Source organism: Propithecus coquereli, unplaced genomic scaffold (assembly GCF_000956105.1).
Source record: "Propithecus coquereli isolate 6110/MARCELLA unplaced genomic scaffold, Pcoq_1.0 Scaffold28, whole genome shotgun sequence".
Lineage (NCBI taxonomy): Eukaryota > Metazoa > Chordata > Mammalia > Primates > Indriidae > Propithecus > Propithecus coquereli.
In genome coordinates this window covers 9,045,660-9,066,900 of record NW_012148396.1, presented here as the reverse complement: position 1 = coordinate 9,066,900, position 21,241 = coordinate 9,045,660, and the positions used below count along the sequence as shown (strand labels likewise).

The 21,241-nt window shown below is 41.3% G+C and overlaps 1 protein-coding gene across 3 annotated transcripts in view; it reads left to right on the top strand.

The window, feature by feature from the left end:
* TRAPPC9 (trafficking protein particle complex 9) overlaps positions 1-21,241 on the top strand; it is a 660,607-nt gene that overhangs the window by 164,973 nt on the left and 474,393 nt on the right. For 2 of the 3 annotated variants that reach the window (XM_012648141.1, XM_012648142.1), the window contains one exon: positions 5,027-5,179. The exons of the other annotated variant lie outside the window; for it this stretch is intronic. In XM_012648141.1, coding sequence (XP_012503595.1) covers positions 5,027-5,179 — 153 coding nt within the window. The remainder of the gene's footprint in view (positions 1-5,026; positions 5,180-21,241) is intronic. 3 annotated transcript variants of the gene reach the window in all.

Sequence of the window (21,241 nt, the reverse complement as noted above, 5' to 3'; positions counted from 1 at the left end):
GTCCCCTCCTCCCTCCTCCCCCCTCAGCATGGTCACTCTTGCATGTGGACTTGTAGGCAAGATTCACAGGGCTTCTCTCTGTAGTAAATGGAGGAAGTAAGTGGAGGGTGCGGTGATGAACTTGGACTCAAGAGTGAACTATTAACATGGTTTTATATGTGTGTGTGTAAATATATTTGTTTGTTTGTAAAACTGTAATATATACTCATTGTAAAAGATTCAGAAAATACAAAACAATTTGAAATTACCCATGATCCCATGTCTCAAAGACAGCCAATGTTAGCATATAGCTATATTTTCTTTGTTTTTTCTGTGTGAATATTTTTATGTGGTTGAAATTATATTGTACGATCAATTTAGTATTCTACTGTTTTCACATAAGTCTTTTCCATCTGTTCTAATGATAAATCTAAAATGATGTCTTGGCATACATTTATATGCTCTGCATTGCCACTATTGAGTGCCTACTGAGTTCCAGGGCCTATGAGTCACTGAACGGGAAGGGACGTTGATGGCAGCTAACACTAATGTGCGCTTACTGAATGCCAAGCATGGTGTTAGATACTCTGCAAGAATTATTTCACTTCACACAGCACTGGTGAAGGAATAACGAAGATTATCCAGTTAAGAAAAGGAGATTGGGCTTTGAGGAGTGAGGAGTAACTAACACTGATTGAGTGCAGTTCTAAGCCAGGCTCTGTTCTAAGCACTTGACTTTTATCAACTCATTGATTCTGCATGACAACTCATTTTATAGATGAGTAAATCAAGGTATACAGAAGTTTTATAACTTGGATACCCAGCTAGAGCCAGGATGCGGGAGCTGCTCCTTGAGGCCCACACAGGCATGGGAGCTGCTGTGTGGAGAGAGGAAGAAACTTTGTCCAGAGCTGCCATGCAGCGTGGAGCCAGGGTGAATGTGTGCAAAGGCCAGAGTTCAACCCTTGGATCTGGACGTCCTAGCTTTGTACCCTTAGGAAAGACACTTGATCTCTTTGAATCCCGGTTTGCTCATTTATATAAGGTGGACATTGCTAATGTATGGAGAGTTTAGCAAGAACTAAAGGTATGATGTAAGTTGAGTACCTGGCACCACGGCTTGCACACACATGCCTCCTCTGTCCTTAGAGTATGAACTTCAGACAGTGCCTGACACAGAGTTGGAGCTCAGACACTTGAAAACATATTAGAACTGTCCCATAATGGAAGTAGCAGGCTTGGCAGGCTGCAAGTCCCTGTCATTGGTGGTGTTCTTGCCAAACTTGAATAATTGTAGTAACAACAAATGCTTATGTAAGACTTACTGGGTACCATGGACTGTCCTGAGCACTCTCCTTGTTTTAAATTCTCTTACCCTCACAACAGCCCTAGGTATTATTTCCCCCCCTTGTACTTGTAAGAGAAGGGAAAGCTGAGCCACCTTGAAAGTAACATGCCCAAGGGCAAGCTAGCAAGTGGTGGAGCTGGGGTTTGACCCCAGGCCATTGGTTTCAGTTGATTTTTAACCATGTCCTCTGCTGTGACTTACATATGGTTGATATCTACAGAAGAGCACAGTAAAAAGGGACTTCAGCATTTTGTAGGAGAGTAGACTAGATAGTTTTGAGGGCCTTCCAGCCACTTAGATTATTTGAATACTTACAGAGTGATAAGCAAGTGGAGCTAGGTGGGCCTGCCCTGGGGGTGCTTCTTGGAAGAAGTTGGGTTGATAGGGGGAGAAGTGGCATGTCTGGAGAGATCAGGGAGAGAACTGGCATGGCTGGAGAGAACAGGTGGGATCGGTTTCTCAAAAGAGCAAAAGGAAGGAAGCCAGGTACTTTCTGTAGTAATGAACCAAGACGTCCTAAGGGCCTTTCTGAAGGAGTGGGAAGAAAGATACAGCCCAACTGGTTGTGTGATTTTAGAACAGACTCTTTCCTTTTCCTTTCTGTTTTCTCACCTGTGAGATGGGTTTGAAGTTCTTTTCCAGTTTGAAGACAGGTCTCTGTTCTTTCTTTTTTTTTTTTTTTTTTTGAGATGGAGTCTCACTCTGTTGCCCAGGCTAGAGTACCGTGGTGTCAGCCTAGTTCATAGCAACCTCAAACTCCTGGGCTCAAGCGATCGTCCTGCCTCAGCCTCCTAAGTAGCTGGGACTATAGGCGAGACTAATTTTTTTTTATTTTTAGCAGAGTCTGGGTCTCCCTCTTGCTCAGGCTGGTCTCAAACTCTTGACCTCAAGCAGTCCTCCCGCCTCGGCCTCCCAGAGTGTTAGGTTTATAGGCATGAGCCACCGTGCCTTGCAGTTCTCTGTTCTTTCTGACTTACCTTCTGTAGGATAGATCATGTATGTGAGTGTCCCCACATTCCCCTGAGTATCTGGGAACCAAGTATTGTATGTTGAAGCAGGTTTCTGGACAGATAATTCAGTAACTATTATCAAAGTTAAATGCCTAAAGAATCAGCATTTTATACCCTTTGCTCCCAAAACTTTGGCTGAAATATTTATATTTTTATACTATAATTATAGTAGCTAATCTTAGATGAGATGTACTTCTACTTTAGATTATTTGTGTTGACCCATTCCTTCTCCCACCTTATTAGAGATTTGGCTAATACGTCCCTCAAATTCTCCATTTCCATTTCTGTTTCTAAATTCCTGTAAGAATCTTTGAGCATCCACAGCTTCTTGAAGCCATCCCACCCTATGGTGATTAATCCCTTACACTGTCATTAGAGCCTTACTTTCCAGGAACCAACCCTTTCAACAATTCATCCTTTTCGTGTCTATCTTTTCCTAGATCATTCTAGAATAATGTGATAACAGCAGTTTACAAAACTCCTGAATACCTTGTAAGGTAGTGGAGTGGGTGATGCTGAAGGGCAGCTGGTATTTACTGAGCACCTGTCACAGGCCATGGCTTCAGTTTATCAGCTGAATGACCTCAGGGACATGTGTTAACTGCCTTTGTTTCCAGTGGGGATAATGACGACTGTGTTACTGATTATTGGGAGGATTAAGTGACACGTGGAAAGTATCTGCACATTTGAGGTGTTTGGTGAATAACTAAGTAAATAAATGAATGTGATGTTGTTTCTAAACACCTTTCAAGGATACCGTCTCCTGAACCTGTCCCTGTTTGTTGGCACCTTCTTTAAGGAAACAAAGAGAACTGAATGTCGTCTGTGAGACATGCTGTAGCTGGAGCTTGATCAGTTCTGGAGGGACTGTGCCGTGATTGAGCACACCTCTGGCCAGGAAGATGTTAACTTGTTTTGCGTTCGCGGCACAGTTTGGCCTTGTGTTCTTGCAGTTAGCAAACCCCACAGATCTTTTTTCTTTCATGTGGACCATGGTCAAGCTATCTATCTTCTACTAAATTCCTGCAAGGTTGGTTTGTGGGTCCTAAGACCAGAACTTTATATTTTTAACATGAAGTATCTTTATGCAGGAAGTGAACATAATGACTTTGGAATCATTTGGCTCTGGAATTCTAGATCTTTTCCCTAGTTTGTGACCATGGACAAGTTACCTAATCTCTCTGAGCTTCAGTTTCCTTATTCAGACAGAGGAAATTCAGCACAGAAAACTGGTTCATAAAAAGGGCATGGTAAGAAGAGCAGCAAGTTGCTCCCACCTCTAAGACTGAAGGCACAACTGGAGGAGGGTTAGCAGGGCCAAGAGGCTAGGCTTTTCCAGCCAGAGCAGAGAACAGAGCTGGGCCTTCTTGGTAGAAGGAGGGACCTATTTTAATGGCCTCCTATTCCCTGTTGGTGAGGAGGGATTCTTGCCCTACCCTATGGGGATAGCCACACACACACCTCATGCTGGACAGATGAGCCTGAGAGCAGTTTATTAGTATATTACGCAGAGCCCAGGGGAGGGGGACCCCGTGCCGCACAGGGTCACATGGGGGCTGCACTCAGGAACAGAGTGAAGAACAACCCAGTGGCTGTGGGAGGCCTGTGTTGTGGTGTGAAGATGGCAGGAGTGCCCCAGTTCCTGTGGGAGGATGTGATTGGCTTCGTTTAGTCATCCTCCAGGCTGGCACAGGGCTGAAACCCACAAGCAGGGATATGCAGGACTGCGCCTGGCTCTGTGACCTGGAGGGCTGTTTGGCCGAGGGACATTATTTGCAGGAGCAGAATGGGAAGGGGATTTGTGGGGAGGCCATTTGAGGCCCTCTGGGTTTGTCAAGGCAGCATGTCACATCAGGCCTTAATTTTGTCTTACACCACCCCCAGTGTCTAATGAAGGAGGGAACATCCGTGTGCCCTTCCTGTGCTCCTTCCTCCCTTCAGTACGTTTCGCTGTGATCTTCTCAGTGCTTTACAGACATTACTCTGTTTGATCTGTAAAACAACCCTGCGATGTAGCAGTTGTTATCTCCATTTTATACACGAAGAAACCTTGGCTCTAAGGAATCATTATTCTCCATGATACTCCAGTCAGTCAGTGTCAAAAAGGCGCCAAACCCAGGGCCATTTGAGTCGACACTCAGATCTTTGAAACACAGAGGTGTATTTGCAAGCAAGCTAAGGATGTGCCTCTCCTCCACAGACCCTTTCATAGGTACTGTACTTCATTCTCTATTTCTGATTTTGTATTCTCTTTTTCTGGAAAGGGTCTCTTGTGTTGAATATGCTTCCCCTACTAAACTTGGATCTCATTCTCTTTAAGGTGATATGATACAGAAAATATTTGTTGTGGAGAAATTTATTAATAGTTTAACTCTGATTTAGTCGGCAAGAACAAAAAAAAAAACATTTATTTTGCAAGAAGGAGCTGCTCACTAGGAGTAAAGACAACTTGGCTTGAAGCTCGGTGCCTCTAACGATGACCTGCTCTTCCTCCTCTTTGTGCCTTGTTTATAAACAGGGGTGATTGTCTTGCAACACCTCTTGGATTCTGGAATTTTCTTGGTACTTTGATCTAAGACATTTTACATGCTTTTTACTTTGCTTCTGAGAATGCACCAGAATTTTCTATGAGACTGGTAAATCTCATATTGCCTTAGTTACATCATCTTGATTATTATTATTATTGTAGAAAAATTGTACGGTGACTTCTTGAGCTGGAACCTAGAGGAAACCCTTGCCCAGTTTCCTCTGCAGCCTGGGAAGGTGGCCACTTTCACCATCAACATCAAGGTGAAGCTGGATTTCTCTTGCCAGGAGAACCTCCTCCAGGATCTGAGTGACGGTAAGCGCTTTCCTAATTTTAATTAGCACATCACATCCAAGATACAGTGTAGCAATCACCATCCTTGATGCCTGCTGTTTTCTCTTTGTAACTTACTTGTCATTCATTAACTCAAGCTGCCTGAGACATCTCTTGGGCACTTTGTTAGCAGAGTGAGTTTATTGTATGTGTCTGAAAGTAATACAAGTACTTTTTAGCTAAACGACTTCTTAATTCTCACTCTTGACAATTTTGTACTCACTTGCCAGGAGGTCATTCTAAATTAGTGGAATGTAGGAATTATTGCATTTTTTCGAGTATAACTGCTGTGATTCCTTAGATATCTAATTAGCTGTGATGATAAAGTTCTCCTTCAAAGTCGGGTGATTTCTATCTGGAGATGGAGTGAGAAGGAAATGGGAATTTATATTTATTATAACATTAGGACTGATTAGGGATGAGATTTCATAGATTAATTATGTCAAATTATGAAGCATGCATTTAAACATTCATTTGGAGGCACTATGGGGGGTGTTAGCTCAGGCTGCTATAACAAAATACCATGGACTACATGGCTTAAACAACAGAAATGTATTTTCTCATAGTTCTGAGAGTCTGCATTTGGGTGCCAGCATGAGGGGTTTCTGCTGAGGGCTGCTTTCCTGGTTTGCAGATGGTGGCTTTCTTGCTGCGTTCCCACGTGGTAGAGAGAGGGCGCTATGGTGTCTCTCTCTCTTCTTATAAGGGCACTTATCTCATCACGGGGGCCCTACCCTCATGACCCCATCTAAACCTAATCACCCCCCAAAGGCCCCACTTTCCTAATAGTGTCCATAACACCCTCCATAGAATTTGCTGTCTGAGCTCTCTGTAATGTCTAATACATTGACTGCCACACTAGAAAAATTTTTTTTTCCTTAAGGCCACAGTGTTTTATTATGAAAATGGAATAAAAACTTAGAAAACAAAACGATCCTTTCTAATTTAATGAAAACTTTAACGAAAAACAAAATTTATTGACTTCCATTCATTTAATCCACAATTTTAGAATTAATTTGTCCATATTAATTGTAACAATAAGAACATCAACAAGTAAGATTTTCATGAACGAATTGCAGGGTTTTGCCTAGGTTTTGCTTCAGGAGACCCCAGGCTCAAAACCATGAGTTAAATACAACTCACATGACAGTTAATATGTTAAACAGTCATAATGAGATTCCTTATGTAATCCTGGTACTTAATAAAACATTATTTTTATAATATTAACAAAGATAAGAAAAGAATTTTAGTGTTGGACACATTAGAAAAAAGTCAGGTAGATTTAAAATTATACCAAGACTTAAAATGTCTGATGAAATGGATTTTTGTTGGTAAACTGCTTTATACCACTGAACTACATTTTTTTTTTAAATCAGTAGACAGAGAGTTACCTAGGTTCTGACTTCTTTCTCCCAAGAAAAGAGTTTGGCAGGATACATGGTGTCCAACACCCGTCCTAGGAATGCTTGATTGAATATTATCCCAGGGGTATGTCTTGGAAGATTTCCGGGCTAGAAGTGAAGTCACCTAGAAGTGACTGTGACTGAAGCTTCTGCCACTGACCACCTGTGTCACGTTGTCCTGTGGAATTGTATAGAAGGCTTCTGGGTGGAAACCTTGGCTTTTTGTGTTTGGGTGGCTATTTGGGTTTATGTGTCCAATGCAGGCCTATTTTGTTCTGTTGTTGTGTTCCTGACTTTTGTTACAGATGGGACTGGGCATTTGCTCTCCCCTTCTAAGCTGAGAGTAAAATTGCAGTTTGGGGTTCGTAGCCTGGGAATATCTTCTTCTACCTTTTAAAATAAAACCAAATCAGAACTAGAATTATAGTTATCAAGTGGTTTGTCAATGTAAGGCTGGCCTAATTTCTGGTTAATTAGATACAGCACAAATGCGAAACAGCACATGATTATTATTAATTAGATGCCCACTTTGTTGATAATGGTTAATAGAAGTTCTGGCCAGTTATTTACACAGCAAATGGTAGAATGAGACAGAGAATCTTAATGGGCAAGTCTTAACAGAGGAAACCAGGTCAAGGTTTATAGAGGAGAAAGGTGGACACACAGAACCCTTACAAATGTGGTCCACAGGTGGTGCATTGCTATGTGCAGTTCAGTCTAAGGAATCATGAGGCCATCTTTGCAGACAGCTGCAAACTCAGTGGCAGAGGCTCACTGTGGCCTCTTGGGACTGGGAGAAGAACTCCTTGGTGGCTCACAGTCTGACAGACTCAGAAACCTCTAACTGGGACCACATGTGGACTCAATTTGCTTTGGACTCACGTTAACTATGGTTACTGAAATTAGATGCCACTTTTAAAATTTACAGCAATAAATATAGCTGACACACAAATCCAGGATACTGGATTCAGTGTGGGCTGTAGACAGATGGAAGAAAATTAATATTTATTGAGCATTGTCAATAATTGTGTATAAAGAATGGGCTAGGCACTTTATTTGTTTTATTTCTATTTAATCTTCCCAACAACTCTGTAAAGTAAATTTCATAATTCCTATTTTATAAGAGCAAGTGGGAAGAAGTTTCTAGATTAAAGAGATTGAAGCAATATGACAGTCAAATACTATGCATGATCCTTAATCACATCCTGGATTTAAAAACAAAAGATTTTTGAGACAATTGGGGAAACTGAATACATACTATATATTAGATAATATCATTATATCAATGACAAATATATTAAATGTGATAATGAAATTGAAATTGTAGCAGAATGTTCCTGTTCTTAGGAAATATATGCTGAAGTATTTAAGGAAGGGTGAAAGATAATTATGCCTCCATTTACTTTGCTGTGGTTCAGGAAAAAAAAATACTGTGTGAATGTGAATATAGAGAAAAATAAAGTAAACATGTCAAGTTATTAAAAATTAGTGGCTTTAGATAAAGGAATATGGGTATTCATTTCTATTGTAGTAACTTTTCTATAGGTTTGGTATTTTTAAAATTAAAAAATAGTGAGGAGAAGATGACTTTGTAGAGCACCTACTTTTACTATTGTTTTGATTTCTAAATGAAAGATAGCAAATTGTCTTCAAATTCTTGAGAGCTATCACTCTATTTTTCTCACTCACACAATCAGCCTAGTGTAAAAGTAGTCAACTTTTCACCTAGAAAATGATATATCCTTTTCCTATGATACTTACAATACCCAGAAATCTGATTTCTTAGAATTTTATGTTTAAGATTAGAGGTCTTGGAAGATAGTGGCAAACTGTCCTAGGTTTTGGATATCTCTGAATTATCCAGTAAAATACACTGAAAAACTCAGATAGGAAAACCAAATACATACATAGGCAAAATATACAACAAAACCAGATACTAGAGTATCCCCACGGACCTAGTTAATTGACAGACCCGGGCATCCCCAGTCAGCAGGTACTCATTGGGCAGTTCAGTGGGCCAAGTTGAGATCAACAGCTGAAACAGGGAGGGGCTTTATATGTTTCGATAGCAGATGAGTGCAAAGACTCAGCTGGGGAGAAGCTGCCAGGAATAGATGTGAGATGGTGGAGCAAAGGAAAGGGAAGGTCCAGCTGCAAGTGGCAGAGGGGAGCAGAGCTAAGTGGACTGGAAAATAAGCCCTCATGTTTTTGACAACTGCCTAGAAACATAGAGTACAGAGTGTAGATTTATCAGTGGAAAGAGCTATCCTCATCATCCCTCCTAAAAGTTTATGTAAACTAGTTTCATGTAAAAATAGTCAACAGAAAAGGACAAATATGGTCAAATACGCTATAAAGTTATTGTAATGAAAACAAAAATCAGATACCTACAAACCATGAAAGCATGCCAGAAGAACATGCTCAAAAGCTGATGAAAATTATAAGTATTTCAAAATGAGCTAAAAGACATTAAGAAATAATATCAGTGCAAAAGAATAACATAAATTTGAATTAGAAAAAGTAAGAAATGAGATGGATAGAACTCAGGAAAGAATTGAAAAAATTTTTTCATCAATGTAGTTTCCAGTGAGTAGAATATATCTAACAGATACATTAAGGGAAGCAGAAGATGAAAAGAAGGAAAAAAAAGAATAAGAGAAAAATGATTAAAGAGAAAGTGACACATTTAAAAGACAGGCAAAGAAGATCTAACATATATACGCACATATAAATATAAATGTGTGTGTGTGTGTGTGTGTGTGTGTGTGTGTGTGTATATATCTCATCAGCTGTGAGACACCAAAGGAGACCAAAACAATAGAACCATAACATGTTAAAAACTATAATTCAAGAAAACTTTCTGAAATTAAAAAAGTACTTAAAGCTATTTATTAAATGGGCACACTGAGAACGTTGACCCAGAATGACCGAGACATATTCTGATTAAATTACTGGACCTGGGGGGGGGAAAAAAATCTCTTGGGCCTTCAGGCCAAAAAGCAAGTGATTTATGAAATAAAGAAAATCATATTATCATTGGACTTTTTGACAGCAACAATATATGCCAGAAGTTAATAGAATAGGGTGCTTTAGATACCTGTGTAATGAAAATGTGAGCCAGAGATTTTTAGGTCCAGTCATACTAACTTTTAGGCATTAAGGACTTAGATAAATTGTTGTCAACATGCAGCAAAGCAAGGATTATGTTCTCATGATTCCTTCTTGAGGATTCTACTAGGGAAGGACAGCTAGAATGAGTAGAGAGACATTGTTGTAAGGACTCATGGTGAGCTTTGAACATACAGTTACTTGTATAGCTCAGACTAGATGAGCGTTGAAAGGGAGAATATATTATATCATGGCACTCTGCTCTTAAAATGTCCATATATCATAATAATTTAAAAGATAGGGGAACATGGGGAAATCATATGCAAAAGTTATTTTTAAACTGTTTTCAGTAACTATTTTGGTAGAGAGAGTGTTGGTATTGATATTCTGAAACTGTGTATTAATGTGGAGTAAAGTAAATGATTAATTTTGTGATCATCTAATTCTATCATCTGAGTCTGGTCTTGAACTAGGATTCTTATATGGAAGACAGGAGGAAACTGATGTAAAATATAAGAGATTAAGTAAAAATCTCATAGTCTAGAATTTGAATAAAATATCAGTAAGAAATCATGAGCTATTTAAAATTCTAACTTTCAATCATCCATCTCCTAGCCCAGTACATTATTAAAGCCTTGAAACAGACCAGCCCAGCAGCAATGACATTCCTAATGCACATGGCCAATTCCAGGTCTGGAGCAGGACATGGAGTTAGCAAGGTGACCTTGGAACATCTTGTCAAACCCGTACAGGGGAGCGATTAGAGAGTAGTACTAAGGTTGTGTCGAAAGGACCCAACCTGAAAAGGCTACCTCTGGCAATCTGAGTGTTAATCAAGAGAATTGTGTTTCAATCTATGAGTTTTCAATGCTGCTGAAAAGAATTGTTCACCTTTGGAAAATGATGGGGAACCGATTCATTATTTTGAAAATGGTAAGTAGTGAGTATTTATTCTGCTGTTTTATACAAACTGTACCATTGGACAATTGAATAGTTGATGAGGAGAGTTTCTCTTTATAGAAATATTCCAGCTAACAGTGGAAAAAGGGATGATAGAACTAGAATATCACCATCTTGAGATCCCTCATAGGTTAATGGATAATAATAATCCGCATAACAAAACAGGAGACAACCACACATTATGTTCCTCCTGCTGGGAGAACACAGCACCTTTTGGGAATCAGTGTTGCCCCCAAAGTCACCCCTGAGGCTGATCACCACTCTAGCTCTAACCACTAATTTACAGGACTTCAGAGTACACAAAAACTTGTTAAACTACACCCTGGGACGCGGTCGGCAGTCCAGACTCCAGGAGACTCTGCAGTCAAACGAATTGGTTTCTTCAAGTAAATTATAAGGGGAAAGGGATGAAGTTCTGGAGATGAATGGTGGTGATGATTGCACAACAGTGTGAAAGTACTTAATGCTGCTGAACTGTGCACTTAGAAATGGTTAAAAGGGCAAATCTTAAGCTATGTATATTTGGCACATACAAAAGAAAACATAAAAAGGGACAAAAGGGCTACCTGCATTGAAGAGAGAGTTAAACGATGTATTTGGAAATAAACAGGCACTGCTAAAGCACAGCGCTCACAGCTGCATGCTCAGGTGGTAAAATGACAAGGAAAAGCAAGGGTGTGATGCCACCAAGTCCAGGCAGTGGGCACTTTGGGGCCAGGAAGAGGATGAGAACTAGGGCGAGGTATATCGGGGCCGCGGGGTGGCTGGCACAATCCCATTACTTGACCTGTGTGGTGGTTTCCATGGCATTTGCTTCATAATAATTCATTAGGCTATCCATTTATTTCATGCAGTTTTGTCAATCAGTGTTATATTTTACAAGAAAAAGTTTTTAGAAGAATGAAACAATTAGAAATGTCTCGGTAATAATACTTTTGTGTAATAGCTTTCTCATCTGATGAGATGGAATATTATTTTTGTCCAAGAAGTTTTTCATCAAGGTATTATCTAGAAGACCAAGACAGTCTGCTGCATATGCCCTCTATGTCTGAGGGACGTGTCTGAGCACAGTGAGCTATCAGAGAGACTGATAAATTAGTATTTTGATTTTACTGGGATTGATGCTTTAGATGAAAGCTATCTTCAGGGGTTGCTGTTTCTTGACAGTGGAATGAAAGCATCACCTGCTTTTGGTTTCCTTTTCAATTAATTAATTCTTTAATTTGGTTTTCTCTGTCTGTGGTTTGGTTCTCAGTTTTGTAAGGGAAAGGAGGGAAATGTCAGCTTTCCCTGCTGACAGTTTCTGTTAGACATGATAATTAAATGTGGCATTTCCATTTCAATATGGGAAATAGTGATCCTTGGCATCACAGAATGAGGTGAGATGGTAGATGTCATCTGGTCTAATGTGTTTTACAAAACAGGAAAGTGAGTCTCTCCAAGGCCTCACACAGCGCCAGGGTCCCTGCTTACCATGGGAGTTTGTCTTACTGTTTTTTGCTTCTTGCCTCCCTTAGGGAACAAAAGGAACAATATTTCTAGATGCATCTTTGTGGTGGTTATAAAGATAAAGTTCTGGTTTCTTGGGAACTGAATGTCATAGTTCTGTTGCACAGATGGACACTTGATTTTTTTTTTAATGGGGATATGATACCAGTCCACGTGAGGTGTCTTCCCACCCTTGGCAGATGGGAGGGTGAGAGGGAGTGGGTGGTAAACCCTGTCCTTTGAGTTATCTGCTGCTTTCGTATCTGGGGAAGGGACCAGTTGACTTTGGTGAGTAGCATTCATTTAATCTCACGAATTTTAATGCTGTGGGGAAGATGTGCTTATCTGCATCATAGGGCTCTCCCACTATTCAACATTCATTCATTCAAAAAATATGGACAAATATGTGCCCAGTTTTGGCTACTATCAGTGTGCCACCCTTTTGAAGGCCCCTTCCCTACTCTTGCACCCCTTCCTCTCAGCAGATGACCCTTTCAGGGATCAGTGGAAGCCGCCAGGCAGAAGCTTCCTCAGCTTCCTCCTCTGCATCTATTTGATCCTGGGGGAAGACTGTCGCTGCTCTCACCAGAGGCTAATTCTCTGGCCTGTGTTCTGATCAGTTATCCTCTCTCTTTGGACTTTTGAACTTGCCAGTGTTGTTCTAAGTCATGGTCCCTGGATGACCTGTGTCAGAGGGTACTTGCTATTAATGAAATGCAGACTCCTCGGCCCACCCAGCTCTTCCACATCTCTCTCTGTGGGCACTGGGCTGGGGTCTGTGTTTCTGGCTCATTCCCCGGGGGAGTCTTCTGCATCCCGAGGTTGGAGCAGTTTTGTACCAATCCCTCAGCAGATAAACTAAATCTTTGTCTATCTTATAAATCTGTACAGACCAGAATAAATCCTTTTCCACACCACAGTTTCTCTCTAGTTACTCCTTCCTCTTCTCCCCTTTACTCTCTCACCTTCTTGTGCTTTTCAGCCTGCTGAAATGAGGCTTCTGACTTCCAGTCCCTGTTCCACAGTCACCACTTAACAGTCCTCGTCAGATGACACCGGCTTGGACACAGTCCTCCTCTCAGGCCGAGATGCTTCTCTGTCCTGGCCCTCCCATTACCACACTGACTTTCCTGTTGATTCTCCTTCACTGTCTGCATTGCAACTCTTGGTATTCCTAACAATTTTGTCCTTAATCCTTTTCTTACACCGTATTTTCCCTAAATGATTTCACAGGCTCCAACACTATGATAACAACTCTGAGATCTTTATTTCTGGTCTTGAATTCCACTTCTGTATTTTTAGCTGGCTTCAGCATTTTCACCTGACAGTCCCCAAAGTGCCTCAAATTCAACCTGTCTAAACTCTGATATGTTGTAATTCACTCCAAACCTGCTCATCTTCCTGTTCGCTCTGTTGACAAAAGCCATCCACCCAGAAGGGCAAGCAAGAGACTCAACTTAGGGATGAGCTCAATGCCACCGGGTAGGGGTGGGGGCCACAGGCAAATCTGGGCAGCCCAGAGGGTCCAGGAGTAAGAGAGGTTCTGGGTGGGAAGGGCAGATTCAGGTAGGCTGTGGAAGGCCTGAAACTCCAGAAGTAATTTGGGCTTTATTGGAAAGATACTGGGGAGCCACTGAAAGCTTCTTGAAAGAAGGTTGGTATGATGGAGACTCTGTTTTAAGAAGGTGAGCAAGCTGGCTTGGAAGTGCCCTCTGAGATTCACTCGGGTGTGGCAGGTGACTGTCGGAGGGTGAGGCATGCAGGGCTTAACCAGGAGAGTGCCAGGCGGGCTGGAGAGCAGGGGCAGACTGTGGAAATGCTGTTGAGAGCACACAGTTTAGCATCTGGTCAAGCAGTTTGGTGAGCTCCTGTTAGACTCTATTGTCTCCATAGGAAAATGCATTTCTTCTTGCCTGAAATGCCTCGTGTTTATCAGGCTGAAGACAAATTCTGCCTGTGGGAAGCTAGAATTGTTCAAATCAGTTCAGTTTTTTGTCAGGGAATTGGAGACTAGTTTTAAAGAAAAATTTCTGTGTGGCATTTCATTATATTTTGCTTCCTTGCAATTTAATGATAATGGATGCTTCAACTTATCATTGTGGCTGGGAATTAATTTTGAGAGCTTTCACTTTTGAATATACAATATTCACTCTCATACCTTGCCCCTTTCCCTGTTATTGGGCTCTGAAATTGGGACAGTTATTCAATGTCTTTCTCATAGTCTGCTTCTCCTCTTGAAAATAAATACTAATTTCTGGAATTCTCAGTCTTATTTTTTAAAGAACAGAGACTAATCCCGAGTTACCCAGAATTCAAAGACAAAGGTGATTAGAATATTAATGCCATAATTCTTTTTTTCTTTGCAATTCCTAGATTGAGTTTTTCACAGACATGTGCTTTATTAAGAAGGCAGCCAGAGATTTTACTGAAACTTGCGTTTTTTCCTGTGGCTGGAGTGCAGGGGACGGAAAGAGCGTAAACATGTGAGTGCTCACCACGTTCAGATGCTGGGACGGCACTTTCTACATGTTCTCACTATAGTGGTGAGAGGAGGTTAGACATGGCCTCGGCCTACCGTCCTCCCTCCCCATACCCCTCTGGGTGCACCCCCATGCCCGCACCTGTCCCCACAAATGGAACTATGCCTGCACTTTTGGTCCTTCTGATTCCACTATGTGCACTCGGAGGGCAGGGCCAGGGTCCTGTTTGCCTTTTAATTCTCAGCTCCTAGCTCTGTGCCTGTCAGATGCTTTCTCTCCCCATACTCTTGCTTTTCCTTCTGCCTCTGGGGTAGCTTTTTGTCCATTTCATCTGGAGACTCTTCCTTTTCCTCTTTGCCATCAAATTTCAGAATTCCTGAGAGCTCTATCCAAGGTCCTCTTCTACTTTGTTCCTAGGCTCCCCCAACACTTTCTCATCTGCTCACGTCACTGCTGCGACTCTTCTGCCCCATCCAGCTGCCTGCCTGTAAGGCTTTTGATTTGTAGGGAGACAGGGAAGTGAGTCTGGGCTGCTGTTCCCCTCCCCAAGTGGTGGGGGGTTTCTATCAGTGCCCTCACACTTCTTCACCCAGCTTTGACTCTGTAAGGGAGATGGGGAGACTGGCCTGGTGCAGGGGCTCCAAGGAGAAGCCTTCTCAGGGTCCTTCTTTATCTTCCCAGCGGGCTCCTGGCAGAAAAGCCTGCATGCAGTGGACAGCCCCTGTCTGAGCCCCAGGGCCTTATACTCTTGCTAGCCCACACTGAAGAGTCCCACTGAACCTTTTTGTTGGCTCGCCTGGAACTTGGCAGGGTCTTGTGTCGGCAACATTGGGGTCCTACTTACCCTACAGCTGTCTCTCTCCACGTTTCAGGTTAGTTGTTTTTCCTGTGACTTCAGCTCTCTGATCAGTCAGGGAAAGTTAGTTTACCCAACTATTTTTTTTTTGTCACCATAAGGGTGGGCACAATGCATTTTTCTAGCTCTCTACATCTTACATTTTCCAGCTGTCTCCAGCTTAAATCAGTTCACATCTTACATTTTAATGCAAATCTGCAATTATTTTTGGATTGTGTTGGCTATTCGTCATATTATACACTGCTTTTGTTTTGTGTTCAGTGGGTTATCTGCTTTTGTTCTGCAGGAAAAAGGTTAACGATGCGTCGGACAGCCTGCCTATTGTTATATTTAGCCTGTGCCACCTACCAGCCTTCTGACTCACAAACTGGAATTTCACAGCATGACTGCTTAGCCAAGGGAAAGGTCAGCCTGCTCCTGCTCCCTGGGGCTCTCAGGAGCACATCTCTGAGTGTCAGGGCTTTCTTCGATACAGAAAGTTTTACAACACCCCTAAGCTGAATTCTTGCCCCAGACATCAGTCTCATAACCCGTGAAGTACACTTACCCCTAGCCACTGCTATCCCTGCAGGTAGGAAGGTTGAATCAGTTCTTTGATTTAAATCTGGGCTGGAAAATAACTTCCTAAACCACCAGGATAGAATGAAAACCCAGGTGTTTGCCATTCATCAGCAACAGGTGATCCTATTTCAGGCAGCCTCAAGTCTTCCGGACCATTGATCTCACTGTTCTCATTATTGCCTTTTCCAACCAAGCTGATGATGACTCACTGTGAAACAAATTAGGTAGGTGTTCAGTAGAGGAGATTTAAGAGTATTTTTGTCCAAAGACGAAAGGGATGATTGCTATGGATCACTGCAGGATGGTTTACTGTTAGCTCATGGTGTTGATCACACCAAGTCTTGCCAATTTTGTTTTCTACGTACTCCCACCCTTCTCTCCCCATCTGCGTCACTGCTGTGATTCAGGCCCTTGCCATTTCTCATCATTACCACTGTACTTGTCTTTTGATTGCCCTCCTAGCTGCTAATTTTGCCCCCTTTCTACTGTCTTCCACATTGTCATCACAGTCCTATTTCTAAAGCAGAATCTGATTTTGTTCCTCTTCTGTTGTACAACTTCCGGAGGCATCCATTTCCCCAGGACTGTGTCTCTGCTGCAGGCTGCGTGGTCTTGCCCCCTTGCTGCCACTTAGCCTCACTGCCCACCCTTCTCCCTCGTTTGGCTTATATTCAGAAAGACTGGATTCCTCACATTTCTCTGACCTGCCATGCCCTCACATTTGCGGCCTACAATTATAGACCAGTGGTTCTTCAACGTTTTTGCACTTTGGAATCTCGTGGGGATCTTAGAAAACCTGCTTGGCTCCACCCCTAGCCATTGTGATTGCATTAGCACTAGGGTTTTTAAAAGCTCCCCAAATTATTCTAATGTGTAGAAAAGTTTGGGAATAGCCTATCTTCCTTCTGCTTGTGTTCTTGAAAAACTCTTAATCGTTCTCTGGATCCCAGGTGAGTTGAATCCTCCAGGTAGTCCCAGTCGCTGCTTGTTCTGCCTCTCCTGTGCTGATGCGTCTTGGAATCTGGGAGCCAAGTCTCCTGACTACATGACCTTTCATCTTCCCTATCAATTTTAGAATCAGTTTGTCAAGTTCCTCTAAGTAGTCTGTTAGAATATTGATTGGGACTACATTGAATCTGCAGATTAGTTTGGGGGAAAAGTGACATTTTTATGATTCTTAATCTTCCTATCTATGAATATTGTATCTCTCTTCATTTATTTGTCTTCTTTAACATCTTTCAATAACGTTTTATAATTTTCTCTGTGAAAGTCTTACAGTATTTTATTAACACTAGATTTATTCTCAAATACGTCATTTTTGTTGTGTTGTAAATGGTATTTGAGGTCTTTTTAATGGAAGTATAACTTACATACAATAATGAGCATAAATGTTAAGTTTACAGCTTGATGAATTTTAATTTTTATTTTCATATTCATCTGTGTAACAACCCAGATCATGATATAAATAATTTCCAGCACCCGTCTGGTTCCCTGGAGTCCTGTTCCAGTGAATAGCTCTCCACAGAGATAATTATAATTATGACTTCTGTCATTGTAGATTAGTGTTGCTTCTTCTTAAATTTCATATAGAAGAAATAAATATAGCATACAGACTTTTGTTTTATTTTTTATTTGGCTTAAAATAACACATATGTATTCTTTTACATTTCTTGAGATCAGAAGTCCAAAATCAATCAGTGTATGAGCCTTGTTTTTTTCTCTTCACTCAACATTATATCTGAGATCCATGAATATTGCTTTGTGCTACATTTGTTCTTTTTTATTGCTGGATGGTGTTCTATTGGGTAAAAATACCACAATTTATCCATTCTACTTGTGATGAACATTTGGGTTGTTTTCACTTTTTGGTATTATGAATGATGCTACTATAAACATTCTTGTGTGTGTATTTGGTGGATATAAGCCCACATTTTTGTTGGCTTTAATAGATCCACAGCCAAACAGATTTTCAAAGTCGTTATTTTGATTTCCATACACACCAAGACTATGTGTGAGCTCTCCCTTGCTCCTGCTTCTCACCACCCCTTGGTTTTGGTAGTATTTTATTTTATTTTATTTTATTTACTTATTTTTGAGACAGAGTCTCACTCTGTTGCCCTGAGTAGAGTGCCCTGGTGTGAGCCTAGCTCATAGCAACCTCAAACTCTGGGGCTCAAGAGATCCTCCTGCCTCAGCTTCCCGAGTATGTGGGACTACAGGTGCACGCCACGGCTCCTGGCTAATTTTTTTTTTTCCTATATTTTAGTGGAGACGGGTTCTTGCTCCTGCCCAGGCTGGCCTTGAACTCCTGAGCTCAAGCGATCCTCCTGCCTCGGCCTCCCACAGTGCTAGGATTATAGGCCCGAGCCACCGTGCCGGGCGTCAGTCTTTTAAATTATAGCTGTTCTGGTCCATGTATAGTGGTGTTTCATTGTGGTTTCAATTTGCTTTTCTCAGTTAACCGATGATGTTGCACACCTTTCATATGCTTATTATTTGGGTATATACTTTTGTGAGGTGTCTGTTAAAATATTTTTCTCATTTTGTAAATTGGACTATTTACCTTCTAAATCCTTGATAGGAGTACTCAGTGTATTTTGGACATTAGTCCCTTGTCAGTCGTGGGTATTGCAGACATCTTCTTACAGTCTGTGCCTAGGCTTTCCACTCTCTTAATGTTTTTTGATGAGCAGAATTTCTTAATTTTATCATCATTCTTTTCCTTTTGGTTAGCGCTAATTTTTGTTTAGGAAATCTTTTCCTACATCAAGGTCATGGTAGTATCATGTTTTCTTCTAGAAAGTTCATTGTTTTAGTTTTCACATTTAGGCCTGTGAGCTGTTCTGAATTAAATTTTTGTGTAGTATCGTGTGGGACATATTAGGTACTCACAAATATTAATATTTGTTGAATAGGGAGCGGGCATTCTAGAATATTTGGAATTGTGTCATACAGTTTTAAGTTATAGAAGTAACTATTAATATTCTGTTCTAATCAGGTAATAAAACTTACATAATTTCCTTCCTCTTTCTGGTTTTTTATAAAGTGGTACATAATTTATAAAGTAAGCAATCATAGTTTCTATCTTCCCCTCTCGCCCTCACAGATGTTTGTTGAGTGTCCGGTTTATTCTGTGCGCTCTACTGCTCTTGGGATTGTCCTGAGGAGCGAGACACAGCCCTGCCCTCACGGAGCTCATGTCAGTGCAGTGCCGTCCAACAGGACTCTGGCTGAAGTGCCCTATTCTGTGCTGTCCACCATGGTGGCCACTAGCCACATGTGGCTTTGGTCACTGGAGTCATGGATGGGGCATCTAAAGGACTTATTGTTAATTTTGTTTAATTTTAGTGACTTTAAATTTAAATACCCACATTTCTCTAGGGGCTGTTGTATTAGACAACATAAGTCCAGCGGGGGGGACAAGCAATTTCACAACTAAACGAAAAACTGTAACTTTGCTAAATGCTAGGTATGAAAAGTATATGATACTGTGAGTATATAATCAAGGTTGACCTAATTTAAAGGGTTAGGGAAGGCTTTCTGGGGAAATAATGATTTACAAAAGGAGCCAGACTTAAATAGGTGAAAGTGGTAGGGTGGGAAAGCAGTTTTTTATGCATGTGTAAAAGCCCTGTGGCAGAAAAAGGCAAAGGAAATTCCAGGAACTTAACATTTTTGAAAAATGTGTGTGTGTGTGTGTGTGTGTGAGAGAGAGAGAGGGAGAGAGAGAGAAACTTTTTTATAAAGTTAGTACTAAGAGACTTAGGCCATAGGAATTAAAACTAATTTGTGGGGAAGAAAGATTTTGTGAGATGATGTTGGGGGTGAGCCTTTACTTTTGAGAACTTTTTAAATCGATGCTCTACCTTGAAACTGTCAGCTTTTTGACTTCTTTGATTTGGCTGACTATTTAATGAAGAATAATGACTTCCGCTGTCTTTTAGGGATGTGCAGTGCTTTGGGACTGCTGTGAAGACTGCACAAAACATTCAGATTGTACTTTGAATTTCTAGCTTCTAAAAGGAGAATAAGCACATGTCATTATTTGGCTTGGGACACCACCGTTCACCCTTTATTGTCTTATGAAAAAGGCATTCTACTTTAATCTCAAACTAACAGTAGTCTGGTTTTGTTTCCCTCATTTTTATCCTAAAATTACATATGATAATTGAGCAATTTCTGTGACTTTCTTTGGAGAATTGATGTATTTATTTGTGTATTCTCTTCAAGCAGAAATGGAGTAACACCTGTAAACGAGGTATAAAAGATATAAAGCCTGGAGTGGAAACTTAAAAGGAACACAATATTAGCACTGTTGAGATCGTGATTGGCCATCCCCAGCAGCACCGAATGTCTTTCCTCGGGACAGAGGGGCAGAGCCAGGGCTTGGCCTCCATGTCTAGTACTCCTTCTGGCAGATTACTTCTGGACACATGCAGAGAACACAGCTGGGGTTTGAGCCCAGACCCACATGACTCTCAATCCTTGGGGACTTTGTCCAGCAGCTCTGTTCTATCCTGCCTTTCTCTGTGTGAACAGGGAGAAGCCCTGGGCAAGGGTGCACTGATGCCGTGGAAAGCACTGCCCCTGCTTACCGGAGACAAGAGATGGAAGCAGTTTGTACTGCCTTGAGGGGGAGCCAGGTTACCTCAGTTCGTTCTCCCCAAGATCTTGGTCAGGAGGTTATCTGCCTTCTGTTTTGCTAGTTCTAGTGACAAGGAACTCACTACTCTTCCGAGCAGTCCATTCTGACATTCTTATACTGAAAAGAAGTGATTTACTAGTAGTTTTAAAAAATAATCCTTGGATTTGAAAGCCTAGCAAAAACCTGCTTTTCTTTTTTTTGCTGGGAAGATGGTCATTTACCTATTCATTTATGAAGACGTTAATTCACAAAGTCATTCATTCATCTCCTTTTTGTTAGGTGCTTTTCAATGCAGGTGTGCAGTTCCAGGCCTCTACATTACACAACTTCAGGGAGCACCTGCGTGTCACTGTCCCCGTGAATGATGGCCCAGGGAGCGTGCCTGGCCACCTGTGTGCCAGGCAGCACCTGAGGCTGTGAGGCATTTCTCATCACGTGGTAACTAGGAAATGTTATTAGATCATTCGTTCACACAGATAATTTACCTTTAATACTTTGAAGATGAATTCTTACTGTCTAATGGCTTCCACTACTGCTAAGTTA